General features: G+C 55.5%; 1 protein-coding gene across 1 annotated transcript in view; it reads right to left on the bottom strand.

The window, feature by feature from the left end:
• Positions 1-1,971: 1,971 nt before the first annotated feature.
• AHNAK2 (AHNAK nucleoprotein 2) overlaps positions 1,972-21,300 on the bottom strand; it is a 61,295-nt gene continuing 41,966 nt past the window's right edge. Inside the window, exon 8 of the mRNA XM_071808624.1 lies at positions 1,972-21,293. Coding sequence (XP_071664725.1) covers positions 2,980-21,293 — 18,314 coding nt within the window. The 3' untranslated portion in view covers positions 1,972-2,979. The remainder of the gene's footprint in view (positions 21,294-21,300) is intronic.

Consider the following 21,300-nt stretch of genomic DNA (forward strand, 5'->3'; position numbering starts at 1 on the left):
GCCGGGTTTAATACTAAGGAGGCCTTAGCTTTCCTAGTTGCCTCCCTACACCCTCTGACAACAGCCTTATATTCTCCCCAGTTGCCAACCCCTCCTTCCATGATCTATGAACTCTCTTCTTCCCCTTGAGCTTGCGCAGCAGCTCCCTGTTTAACCACGCAGATCTCCTGGCTCCCTTCTTTGACTTCCTACGTGTTGGGATGCTCTGATCTTTTGCCTGGTAGAAACAGTCCCTGAACACTAACCAACTATCTTGGGCCCATTTACCTTCAAGCAGCCTTGCCCATGAGATTTCCCTTAGCAATTGCCTGAAAAGGCCAAAGTTTGCTTTGCTGAAATCCAGGGTTGCAATTCTGCTTGCTATCCTGCTCCTACCACATGAGATCCTGAACTCCACCATCTCATAGTTGCTGCAACCAAGGTAGCCCTCAACCGTTACCGCTTCAACCAGACCCTCCTTGTTAGTGAGGATGAGGTCCAGCAATACACCTCTTCTAGTTGGCTCCTCCAGTATTTGCAACAGAAAGTTATCATCAAGGCACTGGAGGAACCTCTTAGACTGCGGCTGGCCGGCCGAGTAGTCCTTCCAACAAACATCAGGGAAGTTAAAATACCCCACCACAACCAGGGCCTGTGACAGTGAGGCTGCTCTCAGCTGTCTGTAGAAGGCCTCATCAACTTCCTCACCCTGATCTGGTGGCCTGTAATAGACGCTCTTTTTAATGCATTTATACCTTCTTTTGCATGTCAAATTACAGCTGTATGTTTGCTTGACTGGTAACTGCACATAGATGTTTAATTGAGCATCCCACTTTTTCAGAAGTTAAAAAATAAGTAGCAGCAATCAAGACAAGCTACTGCAGTCGAACAACCTGAGCATCTCAAATTAAGTATGCAGATGGGGTCAGAATTACCCTGTTGACAAAATGTCTATGTTCTGCAGGTCTGTGTCTGTGTTCCTTGCACATTTTTGAGCTCTGTTCTCAGCTATTGTGGTCAGATCCTTGAGTAATACCTTGTCAACCTGGTTGCTCTTCTGCTAACCTTCATTTTTTTCTGAAGCTGACAGTAGCCTATTTGGAAGAAGATTTCATTGCTGCTTCTTTTCTCTACTGATCTTCCTTTAACTATTTCATTCATCTTTTAAAAACTTTGTAGTGATTATTTCTTTGTGGTCATTACTGTCTCAGACATCAGTATTAATTTACTTGATTCTGTCATATTTGCAACAGACTCCTACATTCACTACTGTCCAGGCAGATTCCTTTTTGTGGGTTTAAGCAAATGGATATTACCCAAGAAACATTTTATGCAAAAGCTGCTTTGCAGGCAGGTGTGAGCTGCTGTTAGAATGGGATGTCCTTTATTACATGCACTACCACTTTCTAGACTCAATTTTTCTGTCTTGATCACAACACTTTCCCCAGTCCTGGTACATGCTGTTGCTGTCTGATGTGGTAATTTGGGGTCTATCAGACAATAACTTTCACACTTAGGGAAACTGCAGGGAAATGTTACATGATCCAAATAAATGATACGTGCCTAACACCTGTGTGAACAGTCTCTTCAGGGATAATTAGAGTTCTCTTTAGAATGTTTAAGCCTATCACAAAGATACAGAAATGAAGAACATCTCAGGCTGCAGACAGACAACCACATACACTTCCTTTACTACCCAGTTTCTAAAGGTTTTGCTGTGTCTGCTTTCCTTGTGCTAAGTAGAATATGGAGAAAGAAAACACAGGATGAGAAAACTACTGTACCGAAGCATTGTCTGCATATGCAAATCTATAAAACTCAGAACTGTAATGAGTGGAAAGTCTCCATTAGCACCGTATTTAGAAACTGTGCTGTCATTAAACAGCCACTTCAGTAGTTAGTGGGGTATATTCAAAACTTTTGCAAATGTAAGCTGGGATTTTCAGAATCAGAAAATACTAACAGCACTATCAGTAACTCACGCTACTCCAGTTATTATTCCTATGGTGAGTTTATTGTGAATTAAGAATACAGACAGTGTTTTAATGATACATGTGAAGGCTGTCGCATATGCACTCTGGTTTTTGTTGTGCACTTGAGAGAAGCACTAATATAAACAAAGAAGCAAATAATTATATACATCTCCTTTTCCAGAAAATCTTTGAAGCAATTCCACCAGTGTGGCAGATCGTTCTGTGCATTTAACTATCCAGTAAATATATACATTAAAATTTATTTATCCACATTTTCATAATTATTCTTCATCATCATGTTTTATTTTCGTATCTTAAAACTGTGAATTAGTTATATAGGTTTCGATCTTGAATTTATTCTCTTGTATTTTTTGTTTGTTTGTTTAATTCTTTTAAGGCTAAATATGACCCACCACAACAATAAAAAATTAGAAGAGAGGAAGAGGTAAAGCATTAGTCTCTCTACACTAGTATTTTGGTTTTATTTTGCATTTCAAAATGCTTGTGGAATACACATATTACCTTAGCTGGAAAAAAAAAAAAGAAAAAAGTAAAAAAAAAATATTTTAATAAGAAAGCAAAAGTAAGTCAGAAATGTCCAAAATCTAAACACGTAAGTATATTTCTCGTAGTACTAGTTTATACCCAATCCTGGAAACAATCCCGAGTCTAAACATAATCAGTGTGGTTTTGAGAAGCCTATTTAACAAGTCTTTTTGCTATCATGGAGTTTTTCCATGGCTTACTTTCGTGGTTCAGGTATCTTTTCAGACTTTTCTAAAGAATAAGGGCTCCTCAGTACCTGTAGTAATTGCTGCCTTTGGGGTAGATTTGAAGAAATCAGTATTTTTACTAGCACAGAGTACAGCACATCCATGTACTGAAAATTTAAATGTGGTAAATTCTCTTCAGCTGTTTAAATGAATATCAGCTTGGGGGTTTGTTTAATATTCAGTTATGAGAGCATTAAGAAAACATTCTTTTCTGTACATGTAGATTTTCATTGAGGTATGAGAAAAGACAGTCTTCATTTGGTTTTATCTCCAGGTTGACTACCTTTTCCTTCTTCCAACAAGATTAGTTCAGTTCTTGCTGAAGATGTCACGATGGTTCGAGAAACTGGAACACTGGGTGAGGCCACACCACTTTCAACATTTTCACCCTCTGTTGTTTCTTTAGGTGATAAGCTTTCTTGGGCATCAAAAAATACATCAGGTCTATCTGACGGGCTGTCTTCATCTGAGATTCTTCCCTCTTTATGACCCACCTCTTCTTTGGCAACAGTCTTAGCCTTTTTGGAAGGAGATGTGAAACCAAGCTTGGGAAATCTAAACCATCCAGTTTTTTCAGTTTGCTTAGAAGAATCATTATCTAATGTGTCAGAAGGTTTCACATCTTCTGGAACTGACTTTTTTACTTCTATTTTTGCATCTGTGCTTGTTTCATCACCGGAAGATGAAAAGCCAATACTTGGAACCCAAAATTTGAATCTTCCAGGAGATCTTTTACTATCAGTCTTCTCTTTTTCATTTGCTATGTCTTTTTTTTCATCTTCTAGTCCTTCAGCTACATCCACATCCTTAGAGAGAGGACCTGCAGTTATTCCTTCTGGTGACTTATCAGAACAACTCTCTTCAAGTTTACTGGAAGGCTTTACTTCAACAGCAAGTGTTTTTAACTTTGGCAAACTTATTTCTCCACTAGATTCTTCAGGCCCACCATGTAGTTTGTCAGATAGTTTAAGTTCAGCACTGCCAGTCCTCTGTGCTGCTACTCCAAAGCTTTCATCAGCACCTTTAGGTTTGCTCACTGAATCAGCTTCTGTTGACAATGGCTGCTGGACTAGCACCTCTAAGTTGCTATGTGATTCAGGTAACTTTACCTTGAGCAATGAGAATCCCAAACTAGCAGTTTTGACTTCTGATGAGAGAATCTCTGATTCTTTCAGTATTTCAGTAGTGTAAATCTCACACCTTTCAATAGCAACATGTTCAGGTTCTACTTTCTCACTCACTTCTTGGCCGTCTATATATGACCAATGAACGTCTTGTCTTGCATTTGAAAGGGAGGACTCTATGGTAGTAGTCATCTGTGCTGTTTTAATGTCAGGTTCTGTCAGTGTGAGAATTTTGCTTTTTGCTTTTTGAATGCCACCCTCTAGAGCCTCTGGTGTTCCTTCAGGTACAGCAGAGCTTGCTTGCAGTTGCACTACTTCAATGTCAGCACTAGATCCCTTTGGATCTGTTACCACTGTTGACACTGAAACATCAGCTTCAGTTGGGAGAGCTTTGAAAGTGAATCTTGGTATTTTTAGTTTGGGAAATTTTATATTTACTTCTGGGCCACCCTGTGATTTGTCTACTGTTTCCATTGTTATTCTGTCAGATGCTTCCACATGATCTAGAGCTGGACTTTTCAGGCCAACAGATCCTTCTGATTTTTGAAACTGCATTTCTGCTGTGCCTGGTTCAGTTTTAGATACTGAATCAGCTCCTGACTTTGGCAAATTGATATCATTTTCAAAATCCTTCACTTCTGAATGCAACACTCCGAACTTTGAAATCTTAAACTTGTGTATTTTAATTTTACTTGTTTCTGCTCCATCTTCTACTTGCACTTCCACCCCTGCAGACATGTCCTTTTCAACAGTTTTCACTTGAAATTTCATTTCAGGATCTACTCTGGCAATTTTAACATCCATCTTCAGTGTTGGAACTTCTACCTTCAGATCTTCCAGTTTAGCTGTAACATAAGCACCCTCTTCTGATCCCTTTGTTGTAGACCATTCACATGTAGGTCTTTTTAATTCGCTTCCTTCGCTGTCCTTTCCTATAGTTTTCATCTCAGCCTTTATCTTTCCTGGCTCTTGATTTTGAATATCTAGCACTTCCCTTGGAAGGCTAACATCTATTTTCTCTAGTGTTGCTTTCAGAGTAATTTCAGCTGCTGATGGTTTACATCCTGCTCCTGAAGTCTCTAGCTTAGTGGAACTTTCTACCTTTGGGACTTTCATATCCTGTGATTTGACTTTTTGCTCTTCAAGAGTCAGAGTACAGGTAGGAAACCTATTTGTTAAGCTGTTGTCATCAGTAATTTCTGAAGTACTTACGTATGATTTAGACAATTCTGCTGAAGACGCTGTGAATTCTGAAGCGTGCATTGTTTGTCCTTCAGTACCACGTTTAACTATGTCTGCATAAGTTTCAGTTTTTGGAATATTCACTTTACTATCTGTTACTTCTGCAGATAATGGAGTATCTCCTTCCACCTTTGGCAAGCTAACATCAGAACTCATCACAGTATCCCCTAATTTTGGAATCCCTTCTTTTCCAATAGTAATTTCAGCAAGTGCATGTGGTAATGAGAAGGTATTTTCAGGAACACTTGTTTCAGTTTGTACTTCAGCAGAGGGAATGCCTGTCCGAGCTTTTTCCATACTTTTTTCAGGATCAGCATCACCTTTTTTTTCCTTTAAGGATGTCCTTCCAAATGTAGGCATTCTGAATTTTGGCATTTTGAACCACCCCTGATGTTCTTCTGTCTGAACTTCTTCAGCTTTTATTTCATGTTCTTTTAATTTGATTTCTTTCTCCTCAAGGCTCTCAATAGCTCCCTCTGTCATCTGTTTAGACTTGGGGCTTATGTCTCCCTTTGGAGCTTCAATGCCAGCTGTCGGAACTTGGGGTGTTTTTGTCTTACAAACACCTAATCTGGGATCTGACATATCAGATGTAAGTTCTGATGCTGGAACTCCCACAACAATGTCAGCAATTTCGTTTGTCGTTTTTAGCTGGGGTAGCTCAGCTTCTATTTTTGGAGACCTGACCTCTGTTTCTGGGCCCTTCCCTTTTGTTAGGGAGATTCCAAACTTTGGCTTCTGAAATTTGGGCATTTTAATCTTCCCTTCAGGACCTTCCAATTTCATCTTTCTTTCATCCACAACTGATGATATTTCTGTTGCTATTTCAGGGCTCCTCAGTTCAACTGAAGCTTCTCCTTTGTGTAACTTAATACCTGTTTTTTGGATGGTATCTTCATTGGTAGAACTTGATTTTAGGACAACCTGTTGAAAACTCCCTTCTGAGGAAGGCAGAGCAGCTTCAATCTTTGCTGAGCTGACTCCCATTTCAGTCTGGAAAGCTCCCGTTTCTTTTTTGGAAAAGTCCACAGTAGGGATCTTAACATCATCCAGTTTAATGCTTATTTGTGCCCCTTCTTCTGTCCTTTTGGAATGACTTCTTTCTATATCAGGTATCTGTATTGAATCATCAGCCTCTCTTTCTGTTTTAGGAACAGAAGCATCAGCTTCAACTTTTGGTGAATGTGTCTGAGATTTAGGAACCTTGATCTTGGAGAGTGAAATTTTAGGCATGACGAATTGAGGCTTTTTAATTGGACTTTTTTGTTCACCTTTTCCTGCAGATATTTCCAGATCAAGGGCTGGTCCAGTACCTTGATCATCAGTTGCAGTTCCTCTCACTTCTGTGTCTATACTGGCTGACACTGTAACAAGTTTAGGATCCTCCAAATTTGCTGCGGAATCTGGTTTAACACTTGCTTCCTTCTTTGGTGACCAACTGAAGGACGGAAGTTTAAATTTTGGCATTTTGAAATGTCCTTCTTTCTCTTCTCCCTCTCCATCTTGCTTTATTTCCCCTTTGATTTTTAGTCCTGCCTCTAAATCTTGAATATCACTGTCTGGTTTTGGAATAGAAATGTCAGTTGATGGGAGGTGAAGATCAGCCTCTGATGCCTTATTGTCATCTTTGGTCATTTTGATTTTAGGACTGTAAGTTTCTGTTCCTGCACCACATGCCACCTCCAAATTTAGTGCTTCAACAGCAATGTCAGCTATTTCTACTGTTGCTTTTAGTTGGGGAACCTTGACTTCTGATTTGGATTTGCTTACATCCTTTTCTGAAACTTTCCCTTTTGAATGTGTAATTCCCAACTTTGGGATATGGAATTTAGGCATTTTTATTTTCCCTTCAGGACCTTCAATTTTTGTTTCTACATCACCCACAGCAATTTCACTGGGTGTTCTTTCAACACTTGTGTCAGGACTCTTCACCTCAAGGGAGCCTTCAATTATCTGAATATCTGAGGTGAGTTCTTCCTGATGTCCCTCATCTTCAGAAGGAGCAACAGCTTCTTTCTTTGGCGACCAACTAAATGAAGGTAGTTTGAATTTTGATGTTTTAAATTTGTTTTCTTTCTCCTCATTGTCTTTCTCTCCTGAAACTACTTCCTGTTCTGCCTTACACTCTATATCTGGGCCACGAATATCCACTTCTAATTTTGGCGTGGTAACTTCCATTAATGGGAGACTGACATCCAGCTTTGGTGCATCCAGAACAGATTCAAGCTTGTGAATATTTACATCTAATTCAGCATCAAGGCTTGAAGTTGTTTTTTCAATATCAGCATCAGTCATATAAGATGTTATTCTACCCTTGGAAATTTCAGATTCCACTTTGGAACCAACATCAGTTTCTGATGGTTTTCCCTTAGACCAAGAAATTCCAAATTTTGGTTTTCGAAATTTAGGAATTTTAACTGTAATCTCTGTATCATGTAAAGATATTTCAGCAGCTGGTGTTTTAACTCCTGGCTTCAGAGTTCCTTGTTCCAAAGAACCATCTTCATTTACAAATTCAAAATCTGTTACTGAAAGATTCTCATCAGCAAGAGATGATACTGTTGATTCACATTCTGCTACATTAATTTTATATTTAGTAAGAGTAATAACCCCTTTTGGTAATGGAGATTCCTGTTCAATTTTAGAAGAACTGATATCAACTTTGGAGAAACCCAAGCTAGGAATTCTGAATTTAGTATTTTTAGAGGCACTATCTCCCTTATTGTCAAGAAGAACCTTAGATTCAGTGCTGCCTGAAACAACAGCAGGAGATTCCTCTGCTACAGAACAACAAACGTTTTCTGACAGAGAAACATCAACAGCAGACGGACTCAGCATCTCAGCTTTGGAACTTTTAGAAAGTGAAACCTTCGGGATTTTAAATATAGAAGATTTTGTTTTAACCAAGTCATCGCCTTTTCCAGAAGAATCTATGACAACTTCAAAAGAAGGTGGTTGAATGTCAGCCGCTGGCAGGGTCACGTCGACTTCGGCGGTTCCCGAGGACACCGTCACTTGGGGCTCCATGAGGCTGACGTCCGCATCAGCAGCCACGGTGGCCTTGGCCTCTCTGCTGCTGGACCAGCCAAAGGAAGGCATGCCGAACTTGGGCATCTTGAACTTGCCGTCCTTGGTCTTTGTGGCCTCCTTCTCTGGGGCTTTGGCTTCCCCTTCCAGGGTGAGGGATGCCTCGGGCGCCTGCAGGTCGACGCTGGCCTTGGGAAGGGTGACGTCCACGGACGGGAGGCTGATGTCCACCTTGGGAGCTTTGATGTCAGCTTTGGGCATTTTGAGGGAGGGCTTCTCCACCTTCCAGCCGGCCCCTTCGGCCTTGGCGCCAAGGATGTCGGCTGCGGCCGTCACGGTGGCGGAGGGCATGTCGACGTCTGCGCTGGGCAGGCTGACCTCGCCTTCCAGCCCTTCCACCTTGGGAGGCGACACTCCGAATTTGGGCTTGTCAAACTTGGGCAGCTTCAGCTTCCCTTTCAGGCCTGTGGCTTCCAGCTCGGCTCCCTCAAGGGAGCCTTCGCCAGAGGGCACTTTGAGGTCTACGTCGGGCGCCTGGAGCTCCAGGGAGCCTTCGACGGAGGGCAGCTTGACGTCGGGGGCCGCGATGCTGATGTCGGCATCGCCGGCTTTGAGCTCAGCCTCTGGGAGGCTGGCGTCGACTTTGGGCGGGCTGACGTCCACCTCCACTTTGGGAGCCTTGACGGTCGGCTTGGAGAAGGCCACGCTGGGCACCTTGACTTTGGGCATGTGTATTTTCATGCCACCGCCCTCCACTTTGCCGGCAGCCACCTCCAGGCCGCCTTCGGCATCGGGGCCCTGCAGGGCGACTTCGCCCTCCTGGACTTCGGCCTGGGCTTTGGGCAGGGAGACCTCCGCCTTGGGCAGGCTGACCTGCACGTGCGGAGCTTTGACTTTGGGCAGCTTGACGCTGGGCATCTTGACGTCGGGCATCTTGAATCGACCTTTCTCGCCCTCTCCTGCGGCGGCCGTCTCGACGGTCACCTCCACGGCGGGCGCTTGGATGTCGGCCGCCGGCAGGGTCACGTCGACTTCGGCGGTTCCCGAGGGCACCGTCACTTGGGGCTCCTTGAGGCTGACGTCCGCATCAGCGGCCACGGTGGCCTTGGCCTCTCTGCTGCTGGACCAGCCAAAGGAAGGCATGCCGAACTTGGGCATCTTGAACTTGCCGTCCTTGGTCTTTGTGGCCTCCTTCTCTGGGGCTTTGGCTTCCCCTTCCAGGGTGAGGGATGCCTCGGGCGCCTGCAGGTCGACGCTGGCCTTGGGAAGGGTGACGTCCACGGACGGGAGGCTGATGTCCACCTTGGGAGCTTTGATGTCAGCTTTGGGCATTTTGAGGGAGGGCTTCTCCACCTTCCAGCCGGCCCCTTCGGCCTTGGCGCCGGGGACGTCGGCTGCGGCCGTCACGGTGGCGGAGGGCATGTCGACGTCTGCGCTGGGCAGGCTGACCTCGCCTTCCAGCCCTTCCACCTTGGGAGGCGACACTCCGAATTTGGGCTTGTCAAACTTGGGCAGCTTCAGCTTCCCTTTCAGGCCCGTGGCTTCCAGCTCGGCTCCCTCAAGGGAGCCTTCGCCAGAGGGCACTTTGAGGTCTACGTCGGGCGCCTGGAGCTCCAGGGAGCCTTCGACGGAGGGCAGCTTGACGTCGGGGGCCGCGATGCTGATGTCGGCATCGCCGGCTTTGAGCTCAGCCTCTGGGAGGCTGGCGTCGACTTTGGGCGGGCTGACGTCCACCTCCACTTTGGGAGCCTTGACGGTCGGCTTGGAGAAGGCCACGCTGGGCACCTTGACTTTGGGCATGTGTATTTTCATGCCACCGCCCTCCACTTTGCCGGCAGCCACCTCCAGGCCGCCTTCGGCATCGGGGCCCTGCAGGGCGACTTCGCCCTCCTGGACTTCGGCCTGGGCTTTGGGCAGGGAGACCTCCGCCTTGGGCAGGCTGACCTGCACGTGCGGAGCTTTGACTTTGGGCAGCTTGACGCTGGGCATCTTGACGTCGGGCATCTTGAATCGACCTTTCTCGCCCTCTCCTGCGGCGGCCGTCTCGACGGTCACCTCCACGGCGGGCGCTTGGATGTCGGCCGCCGGCAGGGTCACGTCGACTTCGGCGGTTCCCGAGGGCACCGTCACTTGGGGCTCCTTGAGGCTGACGTCCGCATCAGCGGCCACGGTGGCCTTGGCCTCTCTGCTGCTGGACCAGCCAAAGGAAGGCATGCCGAACTTGGGCATCTTGAACTTGCCGTCCTTGGTCTTTGTGGCCTCCTTCTCTGGGGCTTTGGCTTCCCCTTCCAGGGTGAGGGATGCCTCGGGCGCCTGCAGGTCGACGCTGGCCTTGGGAAGGGTGACGTCCACGGACGGGAGGCTGATGTCCACCTTGGGAGCTTTGATGTCAGCTTTGGGCATTTTGAGGGAGGGCTTCTCCACCTTCCAGCCGGCCCCTTCGGCCTTGGCGCCGGGGACGTCGGCTGCGGCCGTCACGGTGGCGGAGGGCATGTCGACGTCTGCGCTGGGCAGGCTGACCTCGCCTTCCAGCCCTTCCACCTTGGGAGGCGACACTCCGAATTTGGGCTTGTCAAACTTGGGCAGCTTCAGCTTCCCTTTCAGGCCCGTGGCTTCCAGCTCGGCTCCCTCAAGGGAGCCTTCGCCAGAGGGCACTTTGAGGTCTACGTCGGGCGCCTGGAGCTCCAGGGAGCCTTCGACGGAGGGCAGCTTGACGTCGGGGGCCGCGATGCTGATGTCGGCGTCGCCGGCTTTGAGCTCAGCCTCTGGGAGGCTGGCGTCGACTTTGGGCAGGCTGACGTCCGCCTCCACTTTGGGGGCCTTGACGGTCGGCTTGGAGAAGGCCACGCTGGGCACCTTGACTTTGGGCATGTGTATTTTCATGCCACCGCCCTCCACTTTGCCGGCAGCCACCTCCAGGCCGCCTTCGGCATCGGGGCCCTGCAGGGCGACTTCGCCCTCCTGGACTTCGGCCTGGGCTTTGGGCAGGGAGACCTCCGCCTTGGGCAGGCTGACCTGCACGTGCGGAGCTTTGACTTTGGGCAGCTTGACGCTGGGCATCTTGACGTCGGGCATCTTGAATCGACCTTTCTCGCCCTCTCCTGCGGCGGCCGTCTCGACGGTCACCTCCACGGCGGGCGCTTGGATGTCGGCCGCCGGCAGGGTCACGTCGACTTCGGCGGTTCCCGAGGGCACCGTCACTTGGGGCTCCTTGAGGCTGACGTCCGCATCAGCGGCCACGGTGGCCCTGGCCTCTCTGCTGCTGGACCAGCCAAAGGAAGGCATGCCGAACTTGGGCATCTTGAACTTGCCGTCCTTGGTCTTTGTGGCCTCCTTCTCTGGGGCTTTGGCTTCCCCTTCCAGGGTGAGGGATGCCTCGGGCGCCTGCAGGTCGACGCTGGCCTTGGGAAGGGTGACGTCCACGGACGGGAGGCTGATGTCCACCTTGGGAGCTTTGATGTCAGCTTTGGGCATTTTGAGGGAGGGCTTCTCCACCTTCCAGCCGGCCCCTTCGGCCTTGGCGCCGGGGACGTCGGCTGCGGCCGTCACGGTGGCGGAGGGCATGTCGACGTCTGCGCTGGGCAGGCTGACCTCGCCTTCCAGCCCTTCCACCTTGGGAGGCGACACTCCGAATTTGGGCTTGTCAAACTTGGGCAGCTTCAGCTTCCCTTTCAGGCCCGTGGCTTCCAGCTCGGCTCCCTCAAGGGAGCCTTCGCCAGAGGGCACTTTGAGGTCTACGTCGGGCGCCTGGAGCTCCAGGGAGCCTTCGACGGAGGGCAGCTTGACGTCGGGGGCCGCGATGCTGATGTCGGCGTCGCCGGCTTTGAGCTCAGCCTCTGGGAGGCTGGCGTCGACTTTGGGCAGGCTGACATCCGCCTCCACTTTGGGAGCCTTGACGGTCGGCTTGGAGAAGGCCACGCTGGGCACCTTGACTTTGGGCATGTGTATTTTCATGCCACCGCCCTCCACTTTGCCGGCAGCCACCTCCAGGCCGCCTTCGGCATCGGGGCCCTGCAGGGCGACTTCGCCCTCCTGGACTTCGGCCTGGGCTTTGGGCAGGGAGACCTCCGCCTTGGGCAGGCTGACCTGCACGTGCGGAGCTTTGACTTTGGGCAGCTTGACGCTGGGCATCTTGACGTCGGGCATCTTGAATCGACCTTTCTCGCCCTCTCCTGCGGCGGCCGTCTCGACGGTCACCTCCACGGCGGGCGCTTGGATGTCGGCCGCCGGCAGGGTCACGTCGACTTCGGCGGTTCCCGAGGGCACCGTCACTTGGGGCTCCTTGAGGCTGACGTCCGCATCAGCGGCCACGGTGGCCTTGGCCTCTCTGCTGCTGGACCAGCCAAAGGAAGGCATGCCGAACTTGGGCATCTTGAACTTGCCGTCCTTGGTCTTTGTGGCCTCCTTCTCTGGGGCTTTGGCTTCCCCTTCCAGGGTGAGGGATGCCTCGGGCGCCTGCAGGTCGACGCTGGCCTTGGGAAGGGTGACGTCCACGGACGGGAGGCTGATGTCCACCTTGGGAGCTTTGATGTCAGCTTTGGGCATTTTGAGGGAGGGCTTCTCCACCTTCCAGCCGGCCCCTTCGGCCTCGGCGCCGGGGACGTCGGCTGAGGCCGTCACGGTGGCGGAGGGCATGTCGACGTCTGCGCTGGGCCGGCTGACCTCGCCTTCCAGCCCTTCCACCTTGGGAGGCGACACTCCGAATTTGGGCTTGTCAAACTTGGGCAGCTTCAGCTTCCCTTTCAGGCCCGTGGCTTCCAGCTCGGCTCCCTCAAGGGAGCCTTCGCCAGAGGGCACTTTGAGGTCTACGTCGGGCGCCTGGAGCTCCAGGGAGCCTTCGTCGGAGGGCAGCTTGACGTCGGGGGCCGCGATGCTGATGTCGGCGTCGCCGGCTTTGAGCTCAGCCTCTGGGAGGCTGGCGTCGACTTTGGGCAGGCTGACGTCCGCCTCCACTTTGGGAGCCTTGACGGTCGGCTTGGAGAAGGCCACGCTGGGCACCTTGACTTTGGGCATGTGTATTTTCATGCCACCGCCCTCCACTTTGCCGGCAGCCACCTCCAGGCCGCCTTCGGCATCGGGGCCCTGCAGGGCGACTTCGCCCTCCTGGACTTCGGCCTGGGCTTTGGGCAGGGAGACCTCCGCCTTGGGCAGGCTGACCTGCACGTGCGGAGCTTTGACTTTGGGCAGCTTGACGCTGGGCATCTTGACGTCGGGCATCTTGAATCGACCTTTCTCGCCCTCTCCTGCGGCGGCCGTCTCGACGGTCACCTCCACGGTGGGCGCTTGGATGTCGGCCGCCGGCAGGGTCACGTCGACTTCGGCGGTTCCCGAGGGCACCGTCACTTGGGGCTCCTTGAGGCTGACGTCCGCATCAGCGGCCACGGTGGCCTTGGCCTCTCTGCTGCTGGACCAGCCAAAGGAAGGCATGCCGAACTTGGGCATCTTGAACTTGCCGTCCTTGGTCTTTGTGGCCTCCTTCTCTGGGGCTTTGGCTTCCCCTTCCAGGGTGAGGGATGCCTCGGGCGCCTGCAGGTCGACGCTGGCCTTGGGAAGGGTGACGTCCACGGACGGGAGGCTGATGTCCACCTTGGGAGCTTTGATGTCAGCTTTGGGCATTTTGAGGGAGGGCTTCTCCACCTTCCAGCCGGCCCCTTCGGCCTCGGCGCCGGGGACGTCGGCTGCGGCCGTCACGGTGGCGGAGGGCATGTCGACGTCTGCGCTGGGCCGGCTGACCTCGCTTTCCAGCCCTTCCACCTTGGGAGGCGACACTCCGAATTTGGGCTTGTCAAACTTGGGCAGCTTCAGCTTCCCTTTCAGGCCCGTGGCTTCCAGCTCGGCTCCCTCAAGGGAGCCTTCGCCAGAGGGCACTTTGAGGTCTACGTCGGGCGCCTGGAGCTCCAGGGAGCCTTCGACGGAGGGCAGCTTGACGTCGGGGGCCGCGATGCTGATGTCGGCGTCGCCGGCTTTGAGCTCAGCCTCTGGGAGGCTGGCGTCGACTTTGGGCAGGCTGACGTCCGCCTCCACTTTGGGAGCCTTGACGGTCGGCTTGGAGAAGGCCACGCTGGGCACCTTGACTTTGGGCATGTGTATTTTCATGCCACCGCCCTCCACTTTGCCGGCAGCCACCTCCAGGCCGCCTTCGGCATCGGGGCCCTGCAGGGCGACTTCGCCCTCCTGGACTTCGGCCTGGGCTTTGGGCAGGGAGACCTCCGCCTTGGGCAGGCTGACCTGCACGTGCGGAGCTTTGACTTTGGGCAGCTTGACGCTGGGCATCTTGACGTCGGGCATCTTGAATCGACCTTTCTCGCCCTCTCCTGCGGCGGCCGTCTCGACGGTCACCTCCACGGCGGGCGCTTGGATGTCGGCCGCCGGCAGGGTCACGTCGACTTCGGCGGTTCCCGAGGGCACCGTCACTTGGGGCTCCTTGAGGCTGACGTCCGCATCAGCGGCCACGGTGGCCTTGGCCTCTCTGCTGCTGGACCAGCCAAAGGAAGGCATGCCGAACTTGGGCATCTTGAACTTGCCGTCCTTGGTCTTTGTGGCCTCCTTCTCTGGGGCTTTGGCTTCCCCTTCCAGGGTGAGGGATGCCTCGGGCGCCTGCAGGTCGACGCTGGCCTTGGGAAGGGTGACGTCCACGGACGGGAGGCTGATGTCCACCTTGGGAGCTTTGATGTCAGCTTTGGGCATTTTGAGGGAGGGCTTCTCCACCTTCCAGCCGGCCCCTTCGGCCTTGGCGCCGGGGACGTCGGCTGCGGCCGTCACGGTGGCGGAGGGCATGTCGACGTCTGCGCTGGGCAGGCTGACCTCGCCTTCCAGCCCTTCCACCTTGGGAGGCGACACTCCGAATTTGGGCTTGTCAAACTTGGGCAGCTTCAGCTTCCCTTTCAGGCCCGTGGCTTCCAGCTCGGCTCCCTCAAGGGAGCCTTCGCCAGAGGGCACTTTGAGGTCTACGTCGGGCGCCTGGAGCTCCAGGGAGCCTTCGACGGAGGGCAGCTTGACGTCGGGGGCCGCGATGCTGATGTCGGCGTCGCCGGCTTTGAGCTCAGCCTCTGGGAGGCTGGCGTCGACTTTGGGCAGGCTGACGTCCGCCTCCACTTTGGGAGCCTTGACGGTCGGCTTGGAGAAGGCCACGCTGGGCACCTTGACTTTGGGCATGTGTATTTTCATGCCACCGCCCTCCACTTTGCCGGCAGCCACCTCCAGGCCGCCTTCGGCATCGGGGCCCTGCAGGGCGACTTCGCCCTCCTGGACTTCGGCCTGGGCTTTGGGCAGGGAGACCTCCGCCTTGGGCAGGCTGACCTGCACGTGCGGAGCTTTGACTTTGGGCAGCTTGACGCTGGGCATCTTGACGTCGGGCATCTTGAATCGACCTTTCTCGCCCTCTCCTGCGGCGGCCGTCTCGACGGTCACCTCCACGGCGGGCGCTTGGATGTCGGCCGCCGGCAGGGTCACGTCGACTTCGGCGGTTCCCGAGGGCACCGTCACTTGGGGCTCCTTGAGGCTGACGTCCGCATCAGCGGCCACGGTGGCCTTGGCCTCTCTGCTGCTGGACCAGCCAAAGGAAGGCATGCCGAACTTGGGCATCTTGAACTTGCCGTCCTTGGTCTTTGTGGCCTCCTTCTCTGGGGCTTTGGCTTCCCCTTCCAGGGTGAGGGATGCCTCGGGCGCCTGCAGGTCGACGCTGGCCTTGGGAAGGGTGACGTCCACGGACGGGAGGCTGATGTCCACCTTGGGAGCTTTGATGTCAGCTTTGGGCATTTTGAGGGAGGGCTTCTCCACCTTCCAGCCGGCCCCTTCGGCCTCGGCGCCGGGGACGTTGGCTGAGGCCGTCACGGTGGCGGAGGGCATGTCGACGTCTGCGCTGGGCCGGCTGACCTCGCCTTCCAGCCCTTCCACCTTGGGAGGCGACACTCCGAATTTGGGCTTGTCAAACTTGGGCAGCTTCAGCTTCCCTTTCAGGCCCGTGGCTTCCAGCTCGGCTCCCTCAAGGGAGCCTTCGCCAGAGGGCACTTTGAGGTCTACGTCGGGCGCCTGGAGCTCCAGGGAGCCTTCGTCGGAGGGCAGCTTGACGTCGGGGGCCGCGATGCTGATGTCGGCGTCGCCGGCTTTGAGCTCAGCCTCTGGGAGGCTGGCGTCGACTTTGGGCAGGCTGACGTCCGCCTCCACTTTGGGAGCCTTGACGGTCGGCTTGGAGAAGGCCACGCTGGGCACCTTGACTTTGGGCATGTGTATTTTCATGCCACCGCCCTCCACTTTGCCGGCAGCCACCTCCAGGCCGCCTTCGGCATCGGGGCCCTGCAGGGCGACTTCGCCCTCCTGGACTTCGGCCTGGGCTTTGGGCAGGGAGACCTCCGCCTTGGGCAGGCTGACCTGCACGTGCGGAGCTTTGACTTTGGGCAGCTTGACGCTGGGCATCTTGACGTCGGGCATCTTGAATCGACCTTTCTCGCCCTCTCCTGCGGCGGCCGTCTCGACGGTCACCTCCACGGCGGGCGCTTGGATGTCGGCCGCCGGCAGGGTCACGTCGACTTCGGCGGTTCCCGAGGGCACCGTCACTTGGGGCTCCTTGAGGCTGACGTCCGCATCAGCGGCCACGGTGGCCTTGGCCTCTCTGCTGCTGGACCAGCCAAAGGAAGTCATGCCGAACTTGGGCATCTTGAACTTGCCGTCCTTGGTCTTTGTGGCCTCCTTCTCTGGGGCTTTGGCTTCCCCTTCCAGGGTGAGGGATGCCTCGGGTGCCTGCAGGTCGACGCTGGCCTTGGGAAGGGTGACGTCCACGGACGGGAGGCTGATGTCCACCTTGGGAGCTTTGATGTCAGCTTTGGGCATTTTGAGGGAGGGCTTCTCCACCTTCCAGCCGGCCCCTTCGGCCTTGGCGCCGGGGACGTCGGCTGCGGCCGTCACGGTGGCGGAGGGCATGTCGACGTCTGCGCTGGGCCGGCTGACCTCGCTTTCCAGCCCTTCCACCTTGGGAGGCGACACTCCGAATTTGGGCTTGTCAAACTTGGGCAGCTTCAGCTTCCCTTTCAGGCCCGTGGCTTCCAGCTCGGCTCCCTCAAGGGAGCCTTCGCCAGAGGGCACTTTGAGGTCTACGTCGGGCGCCTGGAGCTCCAGGGAGCCTTCGACGGAGGGCAGCTTGACGTCGGGGGCCGCGATGCTGATGTCGGCGTCGCCGGCTTTGAGCTCAGCCTCTGGGAGGCTGGCGTCGACTTTGGGCAGGCTGACGTCCGCCTCCACTTTGGGAGCCTTGACGGTCGGCTTGGAGAAGGCCACGCTGGGCACCTTGACTTTGGGCATGTGTATTTTCATGCCACCGCCCTCCACTTTGCCGGCAGCCACCTCCAGGCCGCCTTCGGCATCGGGGCCCTGCAGGGCGACTTCGCCCTCCTGGACTTCGGCCTGGGCTTTGGGCAGGGAGACCTCCGCCTTGGGCAGGCTGACCTGCACGTGCGGAGCTTTGACTTTGGGCAGCTTGACGCTGGGCATCTTGACGTCGGGCATCTTGAATCGACCTTTCTCGCCCTCTCCTGCGGCGGCCGTCTCGACGGTCACCTCCACGGCGGGCGCTTGGATGTCGGCCGCCGGCAGGGTCACGTCGACTTCGGCGGTTCCCGAGGGCACCGTCACTTGGGGCTCCTTGAGGCTGACGTCCGCATCAGCGGCCACGGTGGCCTTGGCCTCTCTGCTGCTGGACCAGCCAAAGGAAGGCATGCCGAACTTGGGCATCTTGAACTTGCCGTCCTTGGTCTTTGTGGCTTCCTTCTCTGGGGCTTTGGCTTCCCCTTCCAGGGTGAGGGATGCCTCGGGCGCCTGCAGGTCGACGCTGGCCTTGGGAATGGTGACGTCCACGGACGGGAGGCTGATGTCCACCTTGGGAGCTTTGATGTCAGCTTTGGGCATTTTGAGGGAGGGCTTCTCCACCTTCCAGCCGGCCCCTTCGGCCTTGGCGCCGGGGACGTCGGCTGCGGCCGTCACGGTGGCGGAGGGCATGTCGACGTCTGCGCTGGGCCGGCTGACCTCGCCTTCCAGCCCTTCCACCTTGGGAGGCGACACTCCGAATTTGGGCTTGTCAAACTTGGGCAGCTTCAGCTTCCCTTTCAGGCCCGTGGCTTCCAGCTCGGCTCCCTCAAGGGAGCCTTCGCCAGAGGGCACTTTGAGGTCTACGTCGGGCGCCTGGAGCTCCAGGGAGCCTTCGACGGAGGGCAGCTTGACGTCGGGGGCCGCGATGCTGATGTCGGCATCGCCGGCTTTGAGCTCAGCCTCTGGGAGGCTGGCGTCGACTTTGGGCAGGCTGACGTCCGCCTCCACTTTGGGAGCCTTGACGGTCGGCTTGGAGAAGGCCACGCTGGGCACCTTGACTTTGGGCATGTGTATTTTCATGCCACCGCCCTCCACTTTGCCGGCAGCCACCTCCAGGCCGCCTTCGGCATCGGGGCCCTGCAGGGCGACTTCGCCCTCCTGGACTTCGGCCTGGGCTTTGGGCAGGGAGACCTCCGCCTTGGGCAGGCTGACCTGCACGTGCGGAGCTTTGACTTTGGGCAGCTTGACGCTGGGCATCTTGACGTCGGGCATCTTGAATCGACCTTTCTCGCCCTCTCCTGCGGCGGCCGTCTCGACGGTCACCTCCACGGCGGGCGCTTGGATGTCGGCCGCCGGCAGGGTCACGTCGACTTCGGCGGTTCCCGAGGGCACCGTCACTTGGGGCTCCTTGAGGCTGACGTCCGCATCAGCGGCCACGGTGGCCTTGGCCTCTCTGCTGCTGGACCAGCCAAAGGAAGGCATGCCGAACTTGGGCATCTTGAACTTGCCGTCCTTGGTCTTTGTGGCCTCCTTCTCTGGGGCTTTGGCTTCCCCTTCCAGGGTGAGGGATGCCTCGGGCGCCTGCAGGTCGACGCTGGCCTTGGGAAGGGTGACGTCCACGGACGGGAGGCTGATGTCCACCTTGGGAGCTTTGATGTCAGCTTTGGGCATTTTGAGGGAGGGCTTCTCCACCTTCCAGCCGGCCCCTTCGGCCTTGGCGCCGGGGACGTCGGCTGCGGCCGTCACGGTGGCGGAGGGCATGTCGACGTCTGCGCTGGGCAGGCTGACCTCGCCTTCCAGCCCTTCCACCTTGGGAGGCGACACTCCGAATTTGGGCTTGTCAAACTTGGGCAGCTTCAGCTTCCCTTTCAGGCCCGTGGCTTCCAGCTCGGCTCCCTCAAGGGAGCCTTCGCCAGAGGGCACTTTGAGGTCTACGTCGGGCGCCTGGAGCTCCAGGGAGCCTTCGACGGAGGGCAGCTTGACGTCGGGGGCCGCGATGCTGATGTCGGCGTCGCCGGCTTTGAGCTCAGCCTCTGGGAGGCTGGCGTCGACTTTGGGCAGGCTGACGTCCGCCTCCACTTTGGGAGCCTTGACGGTCGGCTTGGAGAAGGCCACGCTGGGCACCTTGACTTTGGGCATGTGTATTTTCATGCCACCGCCCTCCACTTTGCCGGCAGCCACCTCCAGGCCGCCTTCGGCATCGGGGCCCTGCAGGGCGACTTCGCCCTCCTGGACTTCGGCCTGGGCTTTGGGCAGGGAGACCTCCGCCTTGGGCAGGCTGACCTGCACGTGCGGAGCTTTGACTTTGGGCAGCTTGACGCTGGGCATCTTGACGTCGGGCATCTTGAATCGACCTTTCTCGCCCTCTCCTGCGGCGGCCGTCTCGACGGTCACCTCCACGGCGGGCGCTTGGATGTCGGCCGCCGGCAGGGTCACGTCGACTTCGGCGGTTCCCGAGGGCACCGTCACTTGGGGCTCCTTGAGGCTGACGTCCGCATCAGCGGCCACGGTGGCCTTGGCCTCTCTGCTGCTGGACCAGCCAAAGGAAGGCATGCCGAACTTGGGCATCTTGAACTTGCCGTCCTTGGTCTTTGTGGCCTCCTTCTCTGGGGCTTTGGCTTCCCCTTCCAGGGTGAGGGATGCCTCGGGCGCCTGCAGGTTGACGCTGGCCTTGGGAAGGGTGACGTCCACGGACGGGAGGCTGATGTCCACCTTGGGAGCTTTGATGTCAGCTTTGGGCATTTTGAGGGAGGGCTTCTCCACCTTCCAGCCGGCCCCTTCGGCCTTGGCGCCGGGGACGTCGGCTGCGGCCGTCACGGTGGCGGAGGGCATGTCGACGTCTGCGCTGGGCAGGCTGACCTCGCCTTCCAGCCCTTCCACCTTGGGAGGCGACACTCCGAATTTGGGCTTGTCAAACTTGGGCAGCTTCAGCTTCCCTTTCAGGCCCGTGGCTTCCAGCTCGGCTCCCTCAAGGGAGCCTTCGCCAGAGGGCACTTTGAGGTCTACGTCGGGCGCCTGGAGCTCCAGGGAGCCTTCGACGGAGGGCAGCTTGACGTCGGGGGCCGCGATGCTGATGTCGGCGTCGCCGGCTTTGAGCTCAGCCTCTGGGAGGCTGGCGTCGACTTTGGGCAGGCTGACGTCCGCCTCCACTTTGGGAGCCTTGACGGTCGGCTTGGAGAAGGCCACGCCGGGCACCTTGACTTTGGGCATGTGTATTTTCATGCCACCGCCCTCCACTTTGCCGGCAGCCACCTCCAGGCCGCCTTCGGCATCGGGGCCCTGCAGGGCGACTTCGCCCTCCTGGACTTCGGCCTGGGCTTTGGGCAGGGAGACCTCCGCCTTGGGCAGGCTGACCTGCACGTGCGGAGCTTTGACTTTGGGCAGCTTGACGCTGGGCATCTTGACGTCGGGCATCTTGAATCGACCTTTCTCGCCCTCTCCTGCGGCGGCCGTCTCGACGGTCACCTCCACGGCGGGCGCTTGGATGTCGGCCGCCGGCAGGGTCACGTCGACTTCGGCGGTTCCCGAGGGCACCGTCACTTGGGGCTCCTTGAGGCTGACGTCCGCATCAGCGGCCACGGTGGCCTTGGCCTCTCTGCTGCTGGACCAGCCAAAGGAAGGCATGCCGAACTTGGGCATCTTGAACTTGCCGTCCTTGGTCTTTGTGGCCTCCTTCTCTGGGGCTTTGGCTTCCCCTTCCAGGGTGAGGGATGCCTCGGGCGCCTGCAGGTCGACGCTGGCCTTGGGAAGGGTGACGTCCACGGACGGGAGGCTGATGTCCACCTTGGGAGCTTTGATGTCAGCTTTGGGCATTTTGAGGGAGGGCTTCTCCACCTTCCAGCCGGCCCCTTCGGCCTCGGCGCCGGGGACGTTGGCTGAGGC

Source organism: Patagioenas fasciata, chromosome 5 (assembly GCF_037038585.1).
Source record: "Patagioenas fasciata isolate bPatFas1 chromosome 5, bPatFas1.hap1, whole genome shotgun sequence".
NCBI lineage: Eukaryota > Metazoa > Chordata > Aves > Columbiformes > Columbidae > Patagioenas > Patagioenas fasciata.